Consider the following 19,403-nt stretch of genomic DNA (forward strand, 5'->3'; position numbering starts at 1 on the left):
GCATGGAGGTTCCTCAAAAAAGCTGAAAATAGAGCTACCTCATGACCCAGCAATCACACCACTGGGTATTTACCCTAAAAAATTCAAATGTAGTGATCTGAAGGGGCACGTGCACCCGAATGTTTATAGCAGCAATGTCCATGATAGCCAAACTATGGCAAGAGCATATATGTCCACCAACAGATGAATAGATAAAGAAGATGTGATATATATATATATATATATATATATATATATATATATATATAAATTGAATACTATGCAGCCATCAAAAACATGAGATCTTGCCATTTGCAATGACGTGGATGGAACTAGAGGATATTATGCTAAGTGAAATAAGTCAATCAGAGAAAGACAATTATCTTATGATCTCACTTATATGAGGAATTTGAGAAACAAGACAGAAGATCATAGAGGAAGGGAGGGAAAAATGAAACTAGAGAGGGAGACAAACCATAAGAGACTCTTAATCTTGGGAAACAAACTGAGGGTTGATGGGGGATTGGGGTGGGAGGGATGGGGTGGCTGGGTGATGGACATTGGGGAGTGTATGTGCTATGGTGAGTGCTGTGAATTGTGTAAGATTGATGATTCATAGACCCGCACCTCTGGGGCAAATAATATATTATATGTTAATTTAAAAAGTAATTTAAAAAAGGACTATGTGTGAACAGAATTGAAAGCTGCCCAGAGGTCAAGTAAAATGAGGGCTAAAAATGTGCTGCGTGTGGGGGCTGGAAACGGCCAGTATGAACCACTCTTGCAGAAGTCTGACCGAGTCATGTATGTCCTCAGCCTGACTTCTTCATGTCAAGGGTAGCAAAGGGCTGAGCAAACAGGCTTCCATACATTTTTGAGGGTGGTGGTGATTTACACATGCTAAGATCGGTTTTGCTGTGGCCTCCCACACCCCCTTGCAACCACCAGTTCATTTTCACATGCATTTTGACAAGACCAGTCCTGTGCCGGTCACTGGATGCAGAGAGGTGGGTCAGATGCAGTCCTTGCCCCCAAGGAGCTCACAATCTGGTGGGGGGTAGACAAATGCAAAACCCAGAGAATCATCGCTACCAAGCCCCATCTTAGCCGCTCACCTACACCAAGCAGCTGCTGAGGGTGGCCCCGTGCATGAGTCGTGGCATCAGACAAAACTACAGCTAGCTAAGTGTTTTTGGGAATTTCTGTGAGCCTTGGAGTGCCCGGCCACAGAAATCTGAGAACCTCTTATGGTCCCAAGTCACTTCTCTAGGAGGGGTGGGCCCCAGTTCATTTTGGTCCCTAAAATTAACCTTGTTTGGGTTCTGCAAATTAGATCTACCAGTTTTACTTTACTTTATGGTACAAAAATATTAACTTTGAGACAATATTCTCTGGAGCTGAATTTTGGTTCTGGGAAAGGAGAAATCATACGAGCCCGACGTGTTCTCACAGGCACGCCAGAATACACCTCCCCGGTTTTTGCACATCGCATTCATGATGGCATGGAAAAACGGGCTGCTTTGACCTCATAAAATCATCTCTCCCCCAGCATCTGGGGGCAGGCTCCCCCCATGGCATTCCCAGTCCACCTCAACACTCCAAAGGAGCCAGCTCCTCTAACTCAATGGAACTACCAAATGTGTGGAAAGTGGCTGGAAATTATAAATCCCTTTGGAAAGTTCTATCTGTGCCTACGCTGCGACGCATACCTTTATCTTGCACCCTTGATTTAAGTCAGTCCCGGGTCTTCCAGAAAGCTACTGCCGCCGGCAGTCTTGACAAGTACGGGGCCGAGGGCTCAGCTGGAGAGCTGTGTCTGCTCGACAGAGAAACAGCTAGACTTTTCAGAAAAAGTAAAAACCCGAGAGTTTTAAAGGATTTATTCGATTTCTCCACATGATCACAGCTATGGTTTTACATCAATAGAGTCTGCTACTACTCACAAACAGAATGCATATAGAAACAAAAGCAATCCTTTCCTGCCCAAAGTTACACAGCAGGCGCTGGGCCTCGTGGGAGCGGTGTGTCTGTCTCTCGAAGTCTCTGAGCGGTCCGCGTTCGAGACCTGATGCTAAGCGTTTAAAACAACTAGAAGGTGAACGACAGTTCCCAGGAGGAGACGGGTCCTGCATGGGACCTTGATGTGGCCGCAGGTAGGCTAATGGGTGCGCCCGCCAGGTAAGGGGTACACAGCTCCTCCCGCCTGTCCCTTTTCGCCACCCCCACTTCACACTGGATTTGTTTCCTTGATTATTGTTGTGATTGAAGACACTTTACAGAATTACTCCTTTCGCGGGCAGAAAGGGTGATGGTATTTTACAACGAAAACTGTAAGATGCATGCTTACCTGTAGAGACACAGCTTCATATGGAATGCTGAGTCAACACCTAGGGTCATGTTTAAGTATCTGCTGTCTCTTTTCAGCTCGTTTTAGAGAAAAACAAGAGGCTTCTGCTGCATGCAGCGTGGGGATGGAAAAAATCGCTCTACACTGGATGACTGAAGACATTTTTAAGCGAGATGTGCACATATTAGGATGAACTTTATTTTTACATTGTTGTACAATTCATTCATAAACTTAAAAAAAATACAAAGACATGACTTGATTGTTGTCCCAGAAAAGATCTTCAGCCACTTCTGCTAGGGTCTCCTGCTCCTGCCCAAAGGTCTGTTCAATTGCAACGATTTGTGCAACTTGAGAAAAATGTCACAAGTGTGTCCTGACAGTGGTGAGGGATGACACACACATCCTGCAGCCTATCCCAGGGGTGGGGGTGGGGTGGATGACAGGCCCCCACAGCTGCGACTCTATGGAGGGCCATGTCTAGAAGGAACTGTCCCATGAAAGCAACACTGGGGATGGTGGGGGCAGGTTGGGGGGGGGCAGCAATTTGCCAGAGGCTTTCGCTGCCCAAATGAGACTTGGCAGCGTGGCTCCAGCCTCCTTAATAGAACAATGTACCTTCTGGAAGCATCTCCCACGATAAGTTTGTAAATATAACACAAACAGTGAGGAAACCCACTGACTTGAGCCCAACACACTGTGTCCAGTTGGAAACACGGGGAGAAACGGAATTCATTCCAGAAGTGCCCTTTTGCTAGATCAGGCCCTGGGATGCCCAACAAAGCTTCAGGACACATGGATGGCAGCTTTGGAGGCGAGGGTTCTGAATGGCCCGCGGAGCACGAAGGACGGCGACGGACAGAGCGCACCACCCTCACCCCCACCTCCCCTGCCATTGGCTTTGCCCTCTCTTCTTTTTCATTCATGGTCATCCCTTCGGAAAGGGTAATCTGGTGCCAAATAGCCTGTATCTTTTCTGGAACAACCTCGAGTTTACAGTTAGACTTTACTATTGGTACAGAGGGTGAAGAAAAGCCAACATATTTCATATGTTACCACTTCAACTATTTGTCAACAGTAACACTGATATAGTTTGCAAATACACAATACATAGAGTGTGGCCTCGCGGGACTGACGCCGGGTGGCATGCAGTACAATTTGACTTTTCCTGGTCAGAACAACATCCTTTAAACAGCAAGACAGAGAATGCCTCGGGGAGCCTGACTCTGCAGGAAAACCTAAGAATTTAGGGGCAAGTGGGAGCGGGGAGCCTCCCACCAGCCTGGCCTGGACCAAATCAGACACACCCGTGCTGTTGATTTCTCTCCTTCCAGGCAGAGGCCTGGGAGAGAAACAGGACACTGATGGGAAGATAAAGGTGGGCAGGTTAAAGTCACACTTCCAAAAAAAAAAAAAAAAAGGCTAAACTCTAGATTGCTGTATTTGCTCTCTGTGGAGATTAACAAAGTGCTCGGTTTGCAGATTTGCTGGTATGGTGACCCCGATGATATGACAAAGGGGTGGGTGGGGAGGGAAATGGGCAGGACCCTGCACCCCCCACCGCCCCGGTTGGCCCGCCGGCTGAGCTCCCCTTGGTCGTCCTGCCGTCTGGCCACGGCACGCCACGCCACGCCATCCACGGAGCGCGGAGCGCGGAGCCCGGAGCCCGGGGCCCGCAGAGTCCCGCACTAGCTTCGCCCTTTCTGAAAGGGCTCTCCACCGGGGCAGGGGCCGTGGGGCAGTCCTCGGGTCCCACGGCTTAGGAGCACAGCACTGGCGGCTGCAGTGGCTCGAAAGGCTGAAACTACAAAGTACGGCCCGTGGGTGACTCAGTCACATAACCGGACGCGTGTGGCGCCCGGCCCCGAAGGAGCAGATGGTGTCACCACAACACGGAAGCGACAAGAGCACAGCTGAGAGTCATGTGATGCCCTGGCAGCTAACTGGACCATGAGAAGGCAGCACGGGGGAGGGCGTCGCTGGCGAGGGCCGGCACTTGTCAGCCGGGGTCAGGGTGGGGGGCCACGGTGATGACACGGGGGGGGGGGTTGTGCTAGCACACGGCCACATGAAATCACGATGATCACGGCTACCACTCAGAAAACAAAATGGGAAACACACACACCGCCCTGGGTTGCTACATGCTAGAATCAGCCTTCGGGCTCGCTCTGAGCGGTTCCTGGCAGAAACTCGCTCGGGGGCTGGTGCCTGTTGCGGTTTGGAGACAGGATGAGTAAGTTATGGTGTTGGGGAGACGAGGATGGGAGCTGGCCGTTTTCATGTTGGAGATGAACACTTCTGCTGTGGATGGGTGCCCCCCTCGGAGGGCTCTGAATGAGTGTGCATTAAATCATATGCATACAAAAGAAATATGGATCATGGGAATTCACAGTTATCGCAGCCATTAAAGTGTCTAAGAATCTGTGTCACCAATATCCTCGAACAACCAGTTCCTAACTAGTTGTCCCGAGTTGCTACTGTAGATTTACTGTATTTTTATCTATTTGCTTACCTGAAATAACAGAGCAGTTATAATACTGAGTACTTAGGATAGTTTTCTGTTAATAAAATAAGGATTTATACAAAGCAATATTGGACTTTTTAAACAGTTAGATGCTATGTTACTTGGCACAGTTAGTAATGATTGCGTAAAGATTTTAGCCAGTCCTGGAGGGACTTCTCTTCTTTTTATGAAAATATGGAAGTATCTGAATTTGTTCCTAGCATTTATGTTTTTGGTTTACTCTCTCTCACACATTCATGTAAGGTACTGTCTTCCTATCAGGTAAGTGGAGCTCCTCATAAAGTCTATATTGCTAATTTTGTGGACTGAGACGTTTCCTTTCACACACAAATACTACCTATACAGTATATATATATATATTTATATATTTATATATTTATATTATATAAAGTTTACTTACGTTATTTTCATCAACCATATCAGGTCTACTTAATTTTTTGCCCATTGTCAATAAAAGAGCAATAAATGCAGCAAGTTTGGGTTTTTTTGTTTTGTTTTGTTTTGTTCTGTCTCTGGTTTTTGTGTCTCGTTTCTTCTTTTCCTAGGCTGGGTTTTCATATGTGTGTACAATTAGGGAGCAGAGCTGAGTACTGCTTTGGAGTGGGGGGGCATTTCGACATCTATGTGGCCAGTGGCCCCGGTTTCAAGGCTGATGGTGGCCGAGGCCCACCCCTGGGGTCGAAGTGGATGGAACCTGGGACGCCCACGCTAAGTGCGATCGGGAGCTCTGTTCCCTACAGCGCAAGCCCCGTGGGCTCAGGGGGTTCCATCCAGGCCACGGGGAGCGGAGGGGTGTTGGGGAGAGGAGGTGGAAAGAGAAGGGCCCTGGTCTGAGGCGGACCGCCCCTGGGCGTGGCTGTGTGGTGTGCACTTGTTCCGCGGAGTCTGGGACCCCATCCCAGGCTGTCTACACAATTGTGCTGATGCCGCTGGGTTTGGCCTTGCTGCTAGTAGGGGGCGGCGGGGCGGGCGGCTGCCCGTGGTGGTGCATTGCATGGCCCGGGTGGCCCGGGTGGCCGGCATGGGCCGAGGGCAGCGGTGGGTGGCTGTGCACATGGGCCCCATAGGGTGGGTGCCCCCCATGGGGGCCGTGGTGGTACTGGTGTGCATGCTGGATGTGCTGGGGGGGGTGGTAATGGTGGTGGTGGTGGTAGGGAGGCGGGTTCTGCTGCATGTGGCAGTACTGGCTGTGGTGCCCATGCACCGAGGCTGGCGGCGGGCCCTCAACAGGCCCCTGGTGATGGCTGGCCACCACCGTGTGCGGCGAGTGGGGCAGGCCCGGTGGGTGGGGCGGCGGCTGGGGAGGGGCTGAGGGCGGGTGGGCCTGGGGAGGGGGCTTCCCTCTCTTACTCCCAAATAAGGAGCCCAGGAGGGAGGATGAGTTAGGCATAGTCTGGTGTGGGCGAGATGGACACTCTCGTGTTGATGTAGGTCTCCGGCGCATGTGAGGACTGCTAATGATGGACCCCTAAAAAGGAAATTCATAGAAATCAAAATTAAAAGATCTTAAAGCACTTATGTCAGAATGATTTTTTTTTTCTTTTTCTTTTTTGTAATGTAAAAAGTCCACCCACTGACTGCTAGGTCTTAGTTCAACTCACTGGTTGCCGAGGGCAGGGCTGGGTGAGGCTGCGTGAGCTTCACCTCGGCTCATGCTGCTATTGGGGGGCCGGCAGGGACTCAGAAGCGGCCTTCCACTGAGAGACATGGGGAGGGCCAGGGCACGAGGGACCCTCCTCCGGTCTGGTCAAAGCAGCAGCAGCAGCACAAGTGTGACTTCTGCTCCCGTCCTGACACGGAAGGTGGCCTGAACTTTTGGATCGGAACAACTGGCCTGGGGTGCCTGTGAGCAGCATGTGCGGAGTGGAGTGGGGTGGGCTGGTGTGCATGAAGGACCCCGTTCCTGCTGAAACTGCGTCCTACACTCTCCTGGGTCCTCTCCACAGGTGCAAGGGCCAACTTTTCTGCCTGCGTGGGCCCCGAGGTTTCTGGGAAGCTGGTGGTAGGGACAGGAGGGGGCTTGGGGACCCTTGTTCTGGGTGGGTGGGGGCTGCCTAGGCATTTCACTGCAGCTACCTACTGCAAACCAAACAAGGAAAAAGAAGGAAACAAAAAGGTCTGCAAGCTGAGGTTAAGATGTGAACAGTAATATAGAGATGGTTGGAAGATGAATGAAATCTCATGAAATCCACTCGGAATTTTTCTTGCTCTCACGGCTCTCCTCCCCCGAGCTATCTAAGCCAAGTCCATGGTGCCCTGACTGCAGACACACAGCAATCGAAACTCCAGGAAGGAAGCGATGGGGATGGCGGAGCATGGAAGTCAAGAGACCGGCAAACTTCCCCCCAGGGCAGCGTGGCTGGAGGGTGCGTGGGCGCCTGGTGGTGGTGCCTCCCCCCCAAGGAACAGTGCTGGCAGGCGGGGACCCTGAGGGGGGGTGCCGGGAAGCTGGGATATTAACCATGCTCGGAGCCACTGGGGACAGGGTTAAGCGGGAACTAAAACACGGAATCCAGAACCACCCCCCCACGGGTCCAGCCCAAACAAGCGGTGAGAGGCATGGGCGATTCTAGGCGGGAGAAGCTGGCATGCACTGGGGCTGAGGCAGGCAGGGGTGAGGGCGGGCGTGTCTGCGCCTCTGTGCAATAGGGGAAGGAAGAGCAAAACAAACAAAACGAAAACAGAAAAAAAAAAAAGACAACAGATATAAACCAAGGATTGGGGAGGCAACACACGACAGCCAGCTGGACGGAGGCGCTTCCTACTTACTTCCACATTGCTCTCTAGCGATCCCGCACTGCTGCGACGCCCTCGCTTCCCTGCCCAGAACATGCAATACCAGAGGTTAGACACGGACACGAGGCCGGGCCGCCGCCTGCCTGGCCCTGAGCTGCTGCCACCGCCACCGCCACCGCCTCCGCCACCGCCGCCGCCGCCAGCACCATTGCCGGCCAGGGTGAGGGTCGGAGGACGGGCTCTGCCGGGAAGCTGGTGGCAGGGCAGTAACAAGGTAAAAAAAAAGGGGGGGTGGGTGGGTGCGTGGGTGTTTAAACAAAAAAGGAAATGTTTTTCCAACCAGCCCCAACTCCATGCCCCTTCTGCTAGACTGGCAGTCCGCTGGGGGCAGGGGGTGCCTCCAGGTGGGCCGAGGCATGTGCCCAGCTGGGACCCTAGCCGCCTGCCAGGAGGGGACGACCGGACAGGGGCAGTTCCTATGATGGCTCAAAGCAAACAAAATGTGGTCCTACATAGCCGTGACTTGGCGTGGATTTCATACACGCATGTATATGCACATTCGTACATACATATACATCCCCCCACCTCACAGGCAGGGTGGGCTTGATGGTTAGGAGGAAACTATGCTTGGCATCCTGTCTTTTCCTCCTGGGAAGCTCAAAGGTGCCCATACCTCTGGAGTCTGTTGTTTGGTTTGTGCAGTGCCCTGGCCAGGGGCAGGAGACAGGGGCAAGGCTGCTGGGAGGGCCCAGGGTTGTGCTTCCTGTCTGTGAGCCACCCCCCTCCAACCCCAGAATACTACAAAGCATTCCCTCAGCTGTGAGTGCTCCCTGCCAACGGCTTGAAATATCCCCGGCACAGGGCGCATAGCAGGCACTCAATACACGTTGGCTGTGTCCAAGGAAGGCTGGGTCTCCTTCTTGGTTCTGGAGGCCCAGAGCTCACCCTGGCCTCCCCAGTCCCTCCGGAGACCGTCTCCATGGATTTCTGCAGGACGCTGAGGTTGGCAGGAACGGTTGGGTGCCCAAGCTTTAGGGTCTGGTCTCCAACGGGCTCTCAGGAAGGAACTGAGAAGGGCCTCCCACTTGACATTCTGTAGGCTTCCATCTGTGCAGACCTGGCCATTAGCCAAGCATGTTTGTTCTTGGTCAAGCCCCAGGACCATGCAGGTCAGGCATCCGTGCCAAGGAGGAGACGGATGCTCGGTTGGCCCAATTCCTGAGAGCAGGATTCACATTCAGGTCTGCCTGTCCACCTCTGGGGCTGGGAAGCTTGGCCATGCTTGCCTTCTAAGCTGAACCCAGGCTGAGCCTAGGAGCCTGGAAAATGGAAAGATTGCTACCTGCCTCTCTGTGGCCCACACCCTAACCATGTGCTGGGTGGAGAGAATGCGTCTGTGGGTCCATGGCATCCAAGTGTACTGGACCGTGCCTGGGATATAACCTTGATCCTGGGCACACAACAGCGGACTCGGGGCACATCTGGCCCCTTTGCTTTGCCTGCCAACCTCCAAACCTGAGTACCCACTGGGAGATTGCTTGACTCTGCGAGCCTCAGAACTCGCTCAGGACAGGGCCACATAGAAGATTAGGGCAAGAGGGTTTTCTACCGGTTTCTGAGGACCGGAGAGAACCAAACAGGACCTGGCCCTTGTTCCTAGCTGGAAAAAAAGGTGAAGGTCATGTATCCTCATCTTCTGGCTGGTGTGAGAAGATGGGCTGACCTTCTTCCCTTCCTGCTTTTTGTCTCAAAACGGCAGTCCAGAGACATGGACCAGGAGGAAGCCCTTTGGCTGGAGGTGATTCCACCTGGCGCTCCTTTGATTTTTTACCTTGGTTTCTGCATCTGTGAAATGGGCGTGCCCCTGCTTCTGAGTGGGCCGGACACGAGCATCAGACACTCAGGGTACCGTGGCCCCACGCAGAAATGCCGAGTCAGGTCTCTGCTGTCTTTGGGATTTTAAAGTCAGCTCTCTGGCCCCTCTAAGCCTAGAGGGCTCCCCTGACTGAAAACCAGGGACAGAGGAAGGCCAGCCCACCCCCGACCCCCCTGCCGGTGCCCAGCAATGTCTTCCAGTTGGCCTGCTTCTCCCACTGGGACTCAAGCTGGCCCTGGAGCTAGGTTTGAGGGCTCCATATGGTATCTGGTCTGAAGAAGGACAAAACCCTCCTCTTCTTCCTTCTCCTGCCCCCGGTGGGCCAGGCTTCACGACGGTTTTATCTTGGATGTCTTTGTGTGATGTTAAGTTTCTTAGAATTCACCTTTTCAACTTCTGAATCAGCACGAGATGTGGGGTATCCTTACAGAGCTCTCGGCAGTCCAGTCCCAGAGCCCCTTACTTATAGGCACACCCCACAGACTCACTGTAGACCCGGGTCTGGGGGAGTGCACACAGAACACCCTATGTACTCATGGAGGCACTGTATGCCAGGACAGTGGCTCTCGCCCCTGCATCCACACTATCCCTCACCTGCACTCCAAACTCCAGGTACCCTCCCTCTCTCTTGGGATCTTAGAGGTAAGCCCCGCCCCACCCCACCTGGTGTCTCTCCTAGAGCCAGATCAGGCCCTGCCAGGTCAATCAGGGCCAGGATTAGGAACCACATCCGGAAGATGCCCCCAGCATGGCTCTCCACATCCTTCCCCTGCTTCTTAGTGTCAGCACAGGGTACAGCAAGGGCTCTCAACCCAGGGTCTCACCCCGTGGCCCTTAACGATGCTGGAGGCTGAGCCGGTGCTGCTTTGGACACTGGCCGCCAGGAGCCACCAGCTCTCCCCTCGGAGGGCTGCCTTGGTACAGAACATGGAAGGTCTCCAGCTAAGCCCAGGAGCAATGACAAGGGCAAGTGGGTCCTATGTCCTCTGGGAGACAGCCTCTTCCTGGAGACTGGTGTTGAGTAGCTTGACCGGGAAGGGGCAGGAGGATGTGGGGCACTTGCCGGGGAGTGTCAACCATGACTTGACTGATCTGGGCCAGGGGCTAAGGCTCAGTCACACCTGTGCCCCTGGTCCTCGTAGGTCCTTGATTTCAGGCTGGCAGGACTCTGAAATGAGCACGGGGTCCCAGGCGAAGGAAGACCCTGTGGAGGGTGTCGGGTGGGGGCCTCCCAGCTCATGCCCCTCCCTCTACTCTCAGAATGTCAAGGGCTCCTGGAGGTCTCCTTGATGGTCAAGCTATAACTGCCTCTTGGGTCTCCAAGGTCTCCATCTGAGGTGTGTCGTCTCCTGGAATGATGTGTGATCACAGCTACTCTCAGGAGTGGTGCCACGCCAACTGCGGAGTGCTAGCTTGCCTGAGGGGAGGCGGTGCCCCTGACACCTCGCCTCTTCTCCACGAGCTCATCTTGCTGAGGGCCGCGGTGGGTGGAGTAATGCTGCCTCTGGACAGCGGCACCCCGACCCAGTCCCAGTCCAGGGCATGGAATTCCTTGTCTCCAGCCGCAGAGCCCAGCATCTTCTGGGATGGCTGCCGACCCTGGCCAGCCTCCCTCATGAGATCCCAAGTGGCCCATTCCTAGTCTGGGGCCATGGCAGCCGCCAGCCCTCCGGGACCTGTGCCTTGCCTTCCCGGCTTCCTGGGTAGTGGAGGCTTTCTTCCCTGGGGACTTTTTTCATTATCTCATGGGAAGACTCTATCCCTAGAGGTTTTCTTAGTTCAGAATGCCTCAGTGACAGTGGCAACAGGAACAATAAACAGAAAGTAGCTGAACCTCAGAGCTCTGTCTGTCCTATGGCCAGGGTCCTGGGCACGCAGCTCTCCTTGATTCCCAGGAGCTGGAAGAGACGTGGCTGGCTGTGAAAGCCATTCTGGCCATGGTGAGAGCCTCAGTTTCAACAGAGTCATAGTCACTTGAGGGGCTGCACATGGCCCCTCAGCCCTCCAGGCACTGTATTAGGTATCAAGAGAGGCCAGAGCTTACCCACTGCACAAACTCAAACAGAGGCTCCAGCCCCCAGCCTGCAGAGGCCCAGAGCAGTCCGGTATTGTTGAGCTGGGTTTAACAAGCCATAGGGAAAACCAGCGGTTCTCAACCAGGGGCAGTTTTGCCAACAAGGGGTGATTTTTGCCCCCCTCTCCCCAGAGGACACTTGGAAATTTCTAGAGGCATTACTGACTGTTATGACTGGGGGAGGTAGGCCTGGACTCCCGTAGGTAGAGGCCAAAGCCACTGCTAAACATCCTGCAGAGTGCAGGACGGCCCCCCACAGCACCAAATGTCAAGGGTGCTGGGGTTGAGAAACTCTGGGTTAACCCTCATGCTGGCAATGGATTTCTGATTTTTACCATGGGAAAAAAAATATGACAAGACAAAAAAAAAAAAAAAGAAAAAAAAGCAAAGGAAAAAAGTCCAACTTAAAAAAAAAAGAGGAAAAAGAAAAAGAAAGGAAAAAAAAAAACAACCCAAATTTCTGGGCAATGGCTAAGCCGCAGGAAGGCTGCTGGTGGGACAGGGTTGGGATGGGGTCCCAGGCAGGCTCTTGTCACAGGGCCCAGAGCTGGCCACCAGGTAGTGCCCAAGGCAGGGTGGGCTGGGTGAGCCCTTGGGATGGGAGGTGGCCGATTTCAGCCTGACAGGGTCTCTTCCAATGAGCCAGGGCCTATGATCAGGCTCCCAGGATAAGCTGCCTGGCTAGATGGGACAGGGGAGACCGGGGAACACGGGGTTGGCGAGGGAGGCCTGTCACCCACAGCTCCTCTGATAGCGATGCAGGCCAGGCAGGGCTGGAGCAACACTCACAGGCGGCTGGCCTCAGCTCAGAGGACCTGGCTGGGCGAGGGCTGCCAGCAAAGCTCCCTGAGGCTCTCTAGGCACACCCTCCACCCTGGGAAATCTGGGAGGCTTAGTGATGCTGCTGGCTTGGGTGTTAAGAGGCTGGCAGCAAATAAACACACACAGAAACAAAGAAACAACAACAAAAACCACAGTCTGCCAGGGCTCTCCCCTGATGTCCCAGGGGCAGCCGTGGCCACCACCTCGGGGCTGGGTGTGGGGGGGCCTGGGTTCCCCAGAAAGGGAGACCTGTGTGAGGGAAGCAAGACCAGGGACAGCGGGAGGGGGGCTCCAGACACAGTTTAGAGGGCTTCACTCCATTTCATTCATCAGCATAAAACACAGGGACGCAGCAGCACAGAGGACAAGGGACACATCCATCAGCGGGGCCTGGCTCACTCTGTGTGAGAGCAGTTTCCGGAAAATAAATAAAAGGATAAATGAAACCCCTAGAAGGAGAAAGGGAGAATGAGGGTAACCTCCTGGCTGTTCTGCCTTAACCAGTGGGTCCTGTTTCTGGGGAATCCGGCTCTGCGTGGTCAGGTGTTGCTACAGTTTGGGGACGTTCACAGGGCAGTGCTCAGTTGGAACCCTGCCGTCGCCACTGGCCGCTACCGCAGGCCCTTGCTGGCACACGACACTTGCCCCAGCGTCCCGGTCTGAGTCCTGCGTGCGCTGGGCTAGGAAGGGGGGCCAGGCCCGGCTCTTACCCGCTTCGGAGAGGTCCCTCAGGGAGCTGCTGAGGGCACTGCGTTTGAGGCCCTCCCCGCTCGCGTAGCTGTCGTCCAGACAGGCCCGGCTCAGTGTCCCGTTGCCCGACTCCTTCTTGAGGCTGGAGCACTGGGACATACTGGGCCGCACGACGCCCTTCTGCTTCTCAAGCTCCGCTGAAACAGAGGAGGAGAGGGACTGGTGAGAGGGGACAGCCTCGGGGGCAGGCATGGCAACGCACCCTGGGGAGAAGTCAGGGCCCAGGGCTGTCTTGGGAAAGAGAAGGTGCGAATGCCACCTTTCACAAAAGGGAGTTGGAAGGAAACCCTAGAAAGGAGGCTGGAGGGGCACGGGCCTTGGGGTCTGCAGGAAAGACAGTCACTTGGCAGGCCTGAGGGCAGACGAAGAGACGAGCCTGGTCTGAGGCTAACCAAGGGGTAACCCAGCCTGGCTCGGGAGGGGGTGGCCAAAGGTGGAGATAGTCATGTGTCTCTAGGGATTGAGGCCTGGAGCCAGGAAAGGAAAGGATTATAATCAGCTTTGCTGGAACCCAGGGGATGGGCTTGGCTCTGACCCCATTGGTCAGTTGGGCCCTGACATGGAAGACAAATAATCACCACACCAAAGTGCAGAGAGCTCAGCTCTGGCACGCTGGGAAAGCTGGTCTTCTGGGATGACCGGGGAACCGGGGCCCTCAAGGGACATGCCATGCGGTCCCACCAGCAGGATGGGCCTGGCCACGGAAGCCCCGGCTCTCACAGGGAGGCCTCTGCTGCCCTGCCCGCCATGCCGCCTCCTCTGGCTTCGGGCAGGTGGGCAGTCCTGTCGTAGGGCTGTGGGAAGGACAGGCGAGACCTCCCAGAGTCCACCGCGAGACCTCCCAGATAAGCCGGGGCTGCTGGCTGTCCCTCTCCAGGGGGCCCATGACTTACACTCTATCCTGTGCTTCTCCATCTCCTGCACTTCGGCAATGGACTCCCGTAGGTCATCAGTGAACTTCTTCCGGTCTTGAGGATTGGGCGCATTGAAGTTTATTAACACTTTGATGTCTGCCCCGGGGACAGCAGATGTGAGCCGGATGCCATTGGGGTAGTCTGCAAAGGAGGAGGAGAGGAGAAGAACCCATGGGTCCCTGTGTGATCTTTGCAATCTCCCTCCCGGTCAAGAAAATACTAAGAAGTCCGAGAGCCAGGCTTTCAGCGGACATGTCTAGCCGGGAAGGAAAGGCATCCGCAGAGCAGACCACAGGGACTGCCAGGAAATCCTCATCTTCCAGCTTAGGTCGTCCCTGTTGTTCCATCTATAAGTCAGGGTCAGATCTGGCTGATCTAAGCAGAAGCCAGAGCCCCCATTCTTCCTCAGCCTGAAGGTCATGGAGGCTGGACCCTTCAATTCAAGGTCCCTGGTCACTGCCTGCAGCTTGAGAGAGTGGCCAGGGCTGGAGTCCAGAGGGGGTGAGAGGTAGTGTCCTGTGGTGGGTGGGGAGTCTTATCTGGTCACCTCAGACTATTTTCAGGGTACACTGAGCTCTGTTCTCTGCCAAATGGCCTCCACACCCTCGTTCCCTTGCATGTATCATGGGCGTTCTATGCTCAAGGCACTACGCCAAGGGCAGCATCTTTCTGCTCAGACCTTCCTGGTGCCACTTCTGAGCTCACAGGGTCCCTGTGGCTTTGGCCCCTGGCAGCACCTCTCTTTTCAATGGGTGTCTGTAGGCTCTTGGCTCAAATACCAATCCCACTCTTGCTCAGACCTCGGTCAATGCTGGGAACTCAAACGCCTAGAGATCCAAACATGTTCCCTAAATGTAGGAAGCAGACCACATGAGACCTCAGCACGACAGAGCGAGTGGGGAGAGGGGCATGCAGCCCAAGACTACCACATGGGAATGCGGGCCTAGCAATGCCAGATCCCAGTTCTTTTTTTTTTTTTAAGACTTTATTTATTTATTTGATAGAGAGAGATCACAAGTAGGCAGAGAGGTAGGCAGAGAGAGAGAGGAGGAAGCAGGCTCCCTGCCAACCAGAGAGCCCAATGCGGGACTCGATCCCAGGACCCTGAGATCATGACCTGAGCTGAAGGCAGAGGCTTAACCCAATGAGCCACCCAGGCGCCCCCAAATCCCAGTTCTTAAGAGAAGTTAGCAGTAACCACAAGTTCCATATGAAGATTTCAATTTCAGCTCAACAAAATAAAAAATAAATGTATAAATGGAATAGAACATAACTGACCTGGGACTGACCCATGGCTACCACTCTGAGATCCATGGTATGTATGAAGTCATGTCCTGTAGAAATGTCAGTGTCAGCTCTGGGGCTCCTGCCAGTGCCTTGTGTCCAGGGATGAGGGCTGAGCCCTGGGAATCTAAAAATGATCATGGGGCAGCTTCTGCCTGAGGATTCAGTCTGGTGGGGTCACTGCTGTGAGCATCATGGCCATTGCCGCTCCTTCCAAGCGGGGGCCTGCTCCTCAGGAGAATGTGGGATCCTCCCTGGAGCTGCCTGGTGGAAACCGGGGCAAGGCAGGCTTCCTGGCCTAGGATGTGGCAGAGCAGCAGGTGGGGAGATGGTAGGGTCAGCATCCTGGGCTCTTGGGGACACAGTGGGTGCCAGTTCCATTTAGGACAGAGAAGGGGTAAAGAGCCCCAGATGCAGGCCCTCAGGCCCCAGGGTTTGGGATGGCCCAGCCACAAGTCCCTGGAACTTTCTCAACCTGCAGATGGACAGCTGATCAGATAGATGGTAGCTTGGTGACCTGTCCGAGAGGATGAGGGCTTCCCTGATGCTGGAGACACCACGACACTCCACAGATGCAGGCAGCAGGACCCAGCCCCTACCCCTCATCTCAGGAGGCCTGGCTCAGCCTGAAGTTCAGGGACCTCCAACAAGGACGGGATGAAGAGGGAGAGGAAGAGGGCAGGGCTTGAGTACTGGAGAAGGACGAGATCAAAAGAAGAAGTCGGGAGTGGCAGTTCCCCGCCAGACTCCCTAGGCCCCACAGACCACTCACACCCAGAGGAGAATTTTCAACAGCAGCTAAGCATAAATCCTGTTTCAGGGGCTGTTCTAAGTACTTCATGTGCATGCACTCAGCTAAATCTATGAGCTATCAGCCCATTTTATAGACAAAGGGAGTGGAGCCCAGAGATGTTACGCGAGCCGGGCCACAGAGCCGCTAAGAGCAAGAGCAGTGCTGGCTCCAGGCTCTCTGGCCGGGGCTGAGATCTTCTCCTCTACCTCCCCTCAGGCATGACCTCAATCTATTTGTTCACTTACATTGGCATATCACCTATGCCGTTTAACTTGAGGTTTTCCCCTGCAACATTTTATTGATGTAAATGCACTCTGCTCTAAATTAAGAAATCTCACCAGCCGTAAGCAGAAAGAATAGGAAAAGTAAATGTGATAACCACCGTGTACGATGTCACTAAATTCTTTCCCGTTACTGTTGCTTATCAGCCTCCTGGCCTATATGATGCTCTCCGCAGGTGACACAGGCCTAAGAGCATGCGCAGGAGAGCTACCCTGGGGTTCTTTCCTTGGGGAACCAGGCAGAAGGGGAGATCACTGGGGAGCACTGTGCTTCCTAATGACAGACTGAGAGCTGTGATGCCATCTCCCGCCCCACGGCGCTGTGGCCACGTGTGGACGAGCACTCTAGGCCACATGCTTGTGGCCTGGCCATGGCAGGCCTCCCCTCCCCACACACACTTACACTGGTTCTCGAAGAGCAAGACCTGCATGCCGTACAGGGAGAAGGACTGTCGGAAGCTGTAGGTCACGGAATTCTTCTTTTTCTGGAAGATCTTGGTAACCTGCCGATAGCCAGAGACAGAGGCTAAGTCCCATCACCTGCCCAGGCGCAGCTCTGGGAGCTCAGGATTCGAAGTGGGCCTAATGTCAGAATGCTTTCAGTGATTCAGAGGTCAGGGCAGCCCCTGGGGCAGGAAAGGGCTGCACACTCATGCATATCCTGACACGAGTGCTGGCTGCTGTTGCTACAAGTCCCAGGTGTCATGCTGGCTAGGAATGACACCCTTCAGGCTAGCACATAGGTGACAGGCACAGCATCCCCCAGGACCCTAAAGGTGCCAGGCCAGATGCTTAGGCCCAGGACCCCTCCTGAGTGCTCTGTATGCAAGATTAGTTTTGGGGGAGAAAACGGAGGCTCAGAAGTCTGAAGGAACTTGCTTGAGGTCAGGGACTCTTAACAAAGCATCAGAAACCCACAGATCTGTGTTCTAACCTCGGTAATCAGAGAAGACCAGCTGGGTCTCAGGCAGGTAGGGATATGGGGCAAGGGCCTCTAGGGAGAAACCTGAGGCATGGGAGAGACAGAGACCCAAAGGATAGGTTCGCCCTGCTACCTGCAGGGGCATCTTTATCCCCAGTGGCTAGCACCCATGCCACCTTTTTTCCAGGCAAGAGTGCCTCAGTTTCCCTTTGGGGAATCCCCTCTCTGCTACTTTTAGTCCAGTGGTCCTGCAGCTGGGCAGTGACCCAGGCTTAGCCAGTGAGGCAGCACTGCCCCTGCCTGGAGCCCGGGAGTGGCTAGGACATGGGCCCGGGAAGCAATGAGACCTTGGCTTGGACTCTTACGAAGAGAATCCCACTGGTGGCCAAGGATGCCCCAAGGGGTGGGGCAGGATGAAGCCTGCAGCTGCCAAGGCTGACACTCCCTTCTTGGACAGAGGCTGCCTGAGGAGGAAGCCTGCACAGTGGAGAGACAGCCCGACAAGGAGTCCTGCGGACACAGTTTGAGCCTCTGGGAATAGTTGAGGCTGAAGGCCCAGAGGCTCCTCTGGGCTTTTTCAGAAGCCAGCAAAGCCCTGTGTTTATTGGCAGCGCCATGAGTTAGACTCTGCCTCTGTGAACCCAAAGACCATGGGGCTAACTCCATCCCTGTGACCCACACCCCACCCCCACATGTGCCTCTTTCAGAGACGTGGCCACATGGAGACCACAGCTGCAGGTCAAGGGTGCCCTGAGTCACGCTCCCAGCCACGGCCTGCTGTGGGGAACCACATACCACCAGGAGGTCGTTAAACAGGAAGATTTCTCGCTGGTGCAGTCCGAGTTTCTGAGGCTTATTTGGGTCTGGAACCTCAAAGAGCCGGCAGTAGCAGACCAGCCTCCGATGGGGCAGAGAGAGCACCTGTGCGGGGAGGGAAGCCTTGCTGTCAGCCCCCTGCCTCTCGGCAGGAACCCGGGCAGCACATTCGAAACCCAGCCTGTGCGCCTGGCATCTGAAAATGACCTCTCCCACCAACCGCGCATAACAGAGCAGACACGTTTGGCCTCCTAGCAATTCTACCCCGCTCTTCCTCAGGAGCTCTCCTGAAGGGCTGTGGAAAGCGCCCCTGCTTCTAGTGATACCTCCTTTCCTTTCCTTCAGACATGTCCCAGACTTCTTAGAGCATCACGTTCATCTTGCAGGACCCTCCACCCCCCAGTGAGAAATTCACCATCCAAGTCCCCAAAAGGTGCCTGTCACAGACATAAGCCCGGAGGTCTCTGTAAAGTTCTCTCCAGAGAGAGTCTACTCTAGAGGGGGAAATTGAGGCACAGAGAGGTTGGGCAGCTTGCCTCAGCCACACAGCTAGGAAGGCACAGAGCCAGCAGCGGCTTCTGGGCCCCTCCTAGAGAATCCTGATGGTTCTGGTGCCTGAAAAGCCCTGTCCCAAATCCCGAGCCAGCTGCCAGAGCTCTGTTGGGCCTGGCCTGGGCCTCTGCTCTGAAAATGCCTAGCATGGGTTCATGTGCATCCCCACCCTGCTGAAGCCCAGGGTACTCTCAAGGCCAGGGGCAATGTGTATGGTGTCTAAGGGCTGTGGTGACAAGCCGTCTGGGAGGCCCAGTCATAGCTCTGAGGGTCCCCCAGCTCACGCAAGAGACAGGAAGTTAGAAAAGGGCTGGCGTGTGCTGCGGATCGTCATGGCAGGCAAGGAGGGTTCACTCTACCAACAGGTGCCCTGGGGCAGGGATGCCCGAGCTCATCTCACCCCTCGTTTACCGGTTTCTAAACCCAGTCAGGATAGGGATCCCCTTCCCCAGTCCTCGATCGGGGAGGGAACACATGGCCCAGGCTGGTGTGCTCAGGGAGTGGCCCTGCTCAGAGCAAAAGTGTGAAGGGGAGAGGATGGTGGGAGGTGGGGCTGGAGAGGTGGGCGAGGGTTGGTCAGTATCCAGTGGACCCTCTCTGGGAGAAGCTGGCAAGAGCGGGGAGCGGACAGTTTTGTGATACTCCTGCAGCCCAGGGCCGCCTGCTGAGAGGGAGAGACAGACACGTAAGGCACGTGCCATGTGCCTGCCACGCGGGTGTGTCTCCAGGTGCTCCT

General features: G+C 54.6%; 1 protein-coding gene and 1 long non-coding RNA gene across 23 annotated transcripts in view; one reads left to right on the forward strand and one right to left on the reverse strand.

The window, feature by feature from the left end:
* The window catches only part of LOC309872844, an 802,828-nt gene that overhangs the window by 691,361 nt on the left and 92,064 nt on the right, over nucleotides 1-19,403 (forward strand). The window lies entirely within an intron of this gene.
* Nucleotides 1,845-19,403, reverse strand: part of IQSEC1 (IQ motif and Sec7 domain ArfGEF 1) — a 371,613-nt gene continuing 354,054 nt past the window's right edge. For 11 of the 22 annotated variants that reach the window (XM_082747285.1, XM_082747274.1, XM_082747293.1 and 8 more), the window contains 6 exons: nucleotides 18,095-18,220; nucleotides 16,781-16,880; nucleotides 13,999-14,160; nucleotides 13,066-13,242; nucleotides 7,617-7,666; nucleotides 1,845-6,315 (listed from right to left, as the gene is read on the reverse strand). In XM_082747285.1, coding sequence (XP_082603411.1) covers nucleotides 5,755-6,315; nucleotides 7,617-7,666; nucleotides 13,066-13,242; nucleotides 13,999-14,160; nucleotides 16,781-16,880; nucleotides 18,095-18,220 — 1,176 coding nt within the window. In that variant the 3' untranslated portion in view covers nucleotides 1,845-5,754. The remainder of the gene's footprint in view (nucleotides 6,316-7,616; nucleotides 7,667-13,065; nucleotides 13,243-13,998; nucleotides 14,161-16,780; nucleotides 16,881-18,094; nucleotides 18,221-19,403) is intronic. The other 11 variants (XM_082747295.1, XM_082747284.1, XM_082747282.1 and 8 more) reach the window with 2 other exon arrangements.

This window comes from Mustela nivalis, assembly GCF_964662115.1.
Source record: "Mustela nivalis genome assembly, chromosome: 1".
NCBI classification, from domain to species: Eukaryota; Metazoa; Chordata; class Mammalia; order Carnivora; family Mustelidae; genus Mustela; species Mustela nivalis.